This window comes from Carlito syrichta, unplaced genomic scaffold, assembly GCF_000164805.1.
Source record: "Carlito syrichta isolate Samal-C Ts95f unplaced genomic scaffold, Tarsius_syrichta-2.0.1 Scaffold315850, whole genome shotgun sequence".
In the NCBI taxonomy this organism is placed as follows: Eukaryota; Metazoa; Chordata; class Mammalia; order Primates; family Tarsiidae; genus Carlito; species Carlito syrichta.
Window position 1 is genome coordinate 195,027 of NW_007259946.1, and position 5,766 is coordinate 200,792.

Consider the following 5,766-nt stretch of genomic DNA (forward strand, 5'->3'; position numbering starts at 1 on the left):
GCGGCCACTGCACTCCAGTCTGGGCGACAGAGTGAGACTCCAACTCAGAAAACAAAAAACAAAACAAAAAACAAAAAAACAAATTATATCACTGTTTACTGTGCTTTACTCCAGCTCATTTTTTAGATTTATGAAGGCAGCCACGATGTGGTGATAGTGGCATTGACATTAGCTTCAAATCCTGTTTTGTCACTTACTAGCTTTGTGAACAATAGCTAATATTGAAATTCTGAGTCTCTCTCTCTCTCTTTTTTTTTTTTTTGAGTCAGAGTCTTACTCTGTTACCCAGATTGGAGTGCAGTGGCTCCAGTGGAGTGCACAGCCACCACAGCCTCAACCTGCTGGGCTCAGGTGATCCTTCAGCCTCAACCTTCCAAGTAGCTGGAACTACAGGCACATGCCACCACCCAGTTAATTTTTTGATTTTATTGTAGACATGCGGTTTCGCCAAGTCACCCAGGCAGGTCTGGAACCTGTGGGCTCAGGCAGTCCTCTCACCTCAGCCTCCCAAAGTGCTGGAATTATAGGCATGAGCCACCTCTCCTGGCCTTTTTTTTTTGTTTGAGTTGGAGTCTCTTTCACCCAGGCTGGAGTGCAGTGGCATGCTCATGGCTACCTCAGCCTCAACCTGCTGGGCTTAAGTGATCCTTCCACCTCAGCCTTCCAAGTAGCTGGGACTATAGGTGTGTACCACCACACCCAGCTAATTTTTTGATTTATTATAGAGACAAGGTCTTATCAGGTTGCCAAGGCTGGTCTTGAACTCCTGAGCTCAGGCAGTCCTCTCTCCTTCACCTTCCAAAGTGTTGGGATTACAGGCATGAACCACCATGCTTGGCTCTGTGTCTCATTTTCTTTAGAAAAAGAGGTAATATGCCTCCACAGGGTTGCTGTAATGATCAAATGGAATAACATTTAAAGCACCTGGCCTGCTGGCATGTAATGGACACTCAGCAGAGGTCTTGAAATATATTACTGTGAGGTTTTCAGCAAAATTTCCTGCTTAATAGTAACATCTCTGAAGTTTGAGACATTTTAGCTTTTACAGGCCTATACTTGGTAAATGCAGTATTTGATTCGATATGGGAATTAGAAAACCACATTTTCTCCCTTTTCTTGTTTTAATTGAAATTCTCTTTCCTCAACTCAGAATGGAACCCTTTAACGTATGTAGAGAAAGAAGATAAAATCAGTTTGCAAGTGTGTAAAATCATAGGAAATGGACAGGGGAACTCAAAGAGAGTGAAATTCACATCCTTCCTGGATGTGAGTTTTGGCTAGTAGGCTGGGGCAGGTTGGTAGAGGGCAGTGATACAGTTGCTGCATAGTCTGGAGAATAGGGGACCAGTGGTTCCCTGTTCTTTATAATGTGTTGCTTTCTGAGTTTTTCTGACACATCTAGACTAGCCAAAGGATTTGGCCATGACAGGCTGGCGGGAGCTCTCAGGGTCACCCCTCCCAACTCCCTGTCATTTCTTTTCTTGTTTTTCTGTCCTTAGAAGGGAGCTGCTAAGTGGAAAGTGAAAGTGACCAGTCTCTCAGTGAGGAGGGTGCGTTCAAAGTGCAATTGCAGTGTCATGTTCACCTCTTTGGTCTCTTACTGAAGTTCTCAGACATACTGGGAAGCTGAATTTGTGAGGTCCAGGAAACAGGGCCTGGGAAGAGAACTGCAGACCACTCACTGCCTTGCTGATTAAAGAGGTGGAGTTGGTTCTTTCTGAGTGTGTTTGCTGAAGAAGTGAATAAATATAAATTGATGCTATCTGATGTATTATGGCATCTGTACTAGTAACAGATTTGTAATCTCAGTAGTTATAGGCAGATTGTATCTTGTAACAGCAACTGTGTGTATCTTTCTGGTGCTTTAAACTGTTTTCTATGCTTATTTCCTTTTTAAAAATATTATTCCTGGCCGGGTATGGTGGCTCACGCCTGTAATCCCAGCACTTTGGGAGGCAGAAGCAAGAGGATTACCTGAGTCCACGGATTTGAAACCACCCTGGGCAAAATGACAGGTTGGGATTGAATCCAGTCCTTCAGTCTCTACAATAAATCAAAAAATTAGCTTGGCATGGTGGCACATGCCTGAAGTTCTAGTTACTTGAAAGACTGAGGTCAGCAGGTCAAGGGTACGTTGGCTGTGATCGTGCCTCTGCACTCCAGCCTGGGCGGCAGAGTGAGACTTTTACCCCCCCCGCCCCCCCCAAAAAAAAAAGAAAGAAAGAGGAAAAAAAAATAGAAAAATACTTCTTTTATCATTGGTTTTGGTGTAGCACCCCATGCTTATGGATCCAAAGCACACCCTGTGCTTTCCCAGAAACCTCTTAGGAGCATCCAAGTATACTGAGAGAAGAGCTTTGTAGAGTGACACTGCTTGTTCTTGGTCACTCAGTTGAGCAGTTTTCAGGGATGGAGGGTACTGGATAGGAATGAGAATGTTACTTCAGTCCATCTGCAGATATTTATGATTCTAGATGCTTTGGGGGATGCAAAGGAGACTAACATAGTGGTCAAGAGTATTGATTTTTCATTTTAGCCAGACTGTGGGATTGAATCCAGTCCTTCAGTTTTTCAGTAATTTGGGCAAATTCCTCAACTTCTTCATGCTTCAGTCTCCCTTTCTGTAAATTGGAGAAAATATTAGCTATTTCATAAGATTCTGAGGACTAAACAAATGTATGTTGGTCAAAGAGCTTAGAGCAGTTCTTGGCATATAATGGGCTCTCAGTCCGTGTTCGTGATCATCATCATCCATCCTCATGGATGTCAACATGTGATTGGCTGATGGGTTGGACTTCAAGGATAAATTGTGCACCCTGCTCAAGTAATAAAAATGCAAAGTAACATGAGTAGTTGAAGGACACAGATAGCACTTGTGTTAAGATTTCACTTATTTAGCCATTCACCAGACATGTATTGAGCCCTCGCTTTGGGTAAGGCATTGTGTTATGCCGTGATACAAAAAGGGGAGGCAGTGGAAGGTCGTACACACTGTCTGACTGGACAGTGACTGATGCCTTTTCATTCACTCTCTTGCAGTCTGAGATTAGACAGATCTGGCATGAACGCTAGCACTACCACTTGCCAGCGCTATGGTTTGTAAGCGAGATGCTGGTCCTCTAATCATTATTTTTCCAGTTCAAAAATCGAGAAACAAATAATGTTTCCTTTTATTGTTGTGAGGATTCATTGAGATGGTGCATGGGAAGTGCTTGGCACACGGTAATACCTTGCTTAATGATCGCTGCAGAGCTTCTTGTCACTGTGATTTCACCTCCACCTCTACAGTCCTGCCTCAGAGCTGTTAACCTGTTGGGAGACAAATTACACAGTAGTCCAATGCAGTAATATTAGGACTCTGGGAGAGCTGGTGTGGAGGTGGCTCTTGAGTGGGCCTTAACAGGATTTCAGTACGTGGTGTGGTGGCGGAGTCAGCACGCTCTGGGTAGAATGGAGCCTGTGTACAGAGGCTGAAAGCTTGCAGGGCATATTTGGAATAGTTTGGGGCTAGAAGGTGGAGACTGCCAGTGCCTTGTCAAGGAGTCTGAACTTCAGTCTGGGGCATATCTGTATTTTTGTCACCCCAGACTTCACTTCTCCCTCCTTTTTTAAGTTCTAAACTTCAGGTTGGCCCTGAAGTTTGGATAACCTAGAGCAGAGGGAAGAGAATTCTGCAGCCATTAGAGATTACTAATAAATGACTAGTCTCTAAATTCACCCCAGTTTTAGTGAGTAGAAGCCTATAAGTTGTCTGCCTGGAAAAAAATGAACAATGCTATCATTTATAAAGTACTCACTACTTTGGGTACTTCACTACCTGACTCCTTGGAGGGACCTTTCCCAGCAGGGCCTGTTGTGGGTGCATATTTGAGTGGGTCGGGGTAGGAAACCTGTCTGGTGGCATGGCTGTGCTGCATCCTCAGCGTTTGGTTTGCTGAGGCTGTTAATGGCTGTTGTCTGTACTCCCTATTCTTGAAAATGTATACTTCAGACAGCTTTAAGAGGCTCAAAAATCGCCTTGTGTTACACAACCAATTTTGTAAAACAATGAGTGCCTTTTAAGGCTGGGAATCCTGCCTTCTCTTTTCGGTTCCCTGTGGCCAGCGCAGTGCCTCCTACCAAGCAGGGCTGTGTGTGTGTGTGTGTGTGTGTGTGTGTGTGTGTGCTCCTACCAAGCCCTGTGGCCAGCGCAGTGCCTCCTACCAAGCAGGGCTGTGTGTGTGTGTGTGTGTGTGTGTGTGTGTGTGTGTGTGTGTGTGTGTGTCTCCTACCAAGCCCTGTGGCCAGCGCAGTGCCTCCTACCAAGCAGGGCTGTGTGTGTGTGTGTGTGTGTGTGTGTGTGTGTATGTGTGTGTGTGTCTCCTACCAAGCAGGGCTGTGTGTGTGTGTGTGTGTGTGTGTAAGGACGAAGGGCCTGCAAGCCACCAGAGGGAGAGGCTAGCTGCCCATTCTCTAGTGGCAGTCCTGTTCATCTCTTTGTTTTCTGACTGGTTATTCCACCTACAAGTGGAGGTGCTGAGGAGAATGCAGGGTTGGTCTCTCCAGAAGAGAGGGTAGAATTCCTTTCGGAGACTAGATTTATTTTATGAACCACAGACTTTTGACCTCTGTATGTACTTTACTCATTTTGGGAGTGGGGTGAGGGTGGAAGGACCTGTTAAAAATTAAGATTTCGGTGTTCTAGTCCCAGAGATCGTGATTTAATAGGTCGAGGGTGGAGCCCAGGAGCCTACATGTCCTCCTGCCTGAGTCAGATGTTCATGCTCCTCTGGTAAATGTTAGCTTAAGCTGGGGGTCTGCAAACAGACCGGCTGGCCATATTGGGCCTGCAACCTAAGAACGTCTTTTACATTTCTAGAGAACTAAAAAAGTTAATAAAAGGAGACTTTGTAACAGACATCATATAAAGCCTAAAGTACTTACTCTCTAATCTGTTATAGAAAAAGTGAATTCTTGCCTGAAGTTTCATCAGCTGTTTAGCTTTGGCTGTCATTTACATGTTAGAGTAGCTGATCAGGAAGTTAGTCAGCTAAAGCACGTGGATTGGTGGAGGTATGACTGTGACATCTCCCAGCCCTGTTCTAGGTAAAACTTGCCCTTCATCTTTCAATGCTTTACACACAGTCGGCGCCTGCTGTATTTGTTGCATGGATATTTCATGATGTTTTTATTTTTAGGTGCTGTTGAATTAGAAAATTTGCCACTAAAGAAAGATGCCTTGAAAGAACTGGAATTGCCATTTGAAGTCAAAGCTGGTACGTGGAACTAAAAGAGAGGGAAGAAATGTTGAGACTTATGTTGCTCATTAGGATATGAAAACTGAGGGCCCTGGAGTTTGTATCTGTTTGGCTGGAAGAGGAGGCAATAGGAGGTGTTAGAGTTTAGTTCAGTCTTTTTTTTTATGGGGGGGGGTCAGAGTCTCACTCTGTCACCCAGGCTGGAGTGCAGTGGCACGCTCACGGCCATCGCAGCCTCTGCCTGCTTGGCTCAGATGATCCTTCCACCTCAACCTTCCAAATAGCTGTAACTACAGGCACGTGACACCATGCCTGGCTGTTTGGTTTATTGTGGAGATGAGGTCTTGCCAAGTTGCCCAGGCTGGTCTTGAACCCCTGGGCTCAGGCAGTCCTCTCGCCTCTGCCTCCCAAAGTGCTGGAACTATAGGCGTGAGCCACTGCACCCGGCTAGTTCAGTCTTTTTTTTTTTTTTGAGTTGGAGTCTCACTCTGTCACCCAGACTGGAGTGCAGTGGCTGCTCCCGGCCACC

General features: G+C 45.3%; 1 protein-coding gene across 2 annotated transcripts in view; it reads left to right on the forward strand.

The window, feature by feature from the left end:
• Nucleotides 1-5,766, forward strand: part of VPS13D (vacuolar protein sorting 13 homolog D) — a 255,403-nt gene that overhangs the window by 1,174 nt on the left and 248,463 nt on the right. For both annotated transcript variants that reach the window (XM_021706673.1, XM_008073459.2), the window contains exon 2: nucleotides 5,178-5,255. In XM_021706673.1, coding sequence (XP_021562348.1) covers nucleotides 5,178-5,255 — 78 coding nt within the window. The remainder of the gene's footprint in view (nucleotides 1-5,177; nucleotides 5,256-5,766) is intronic.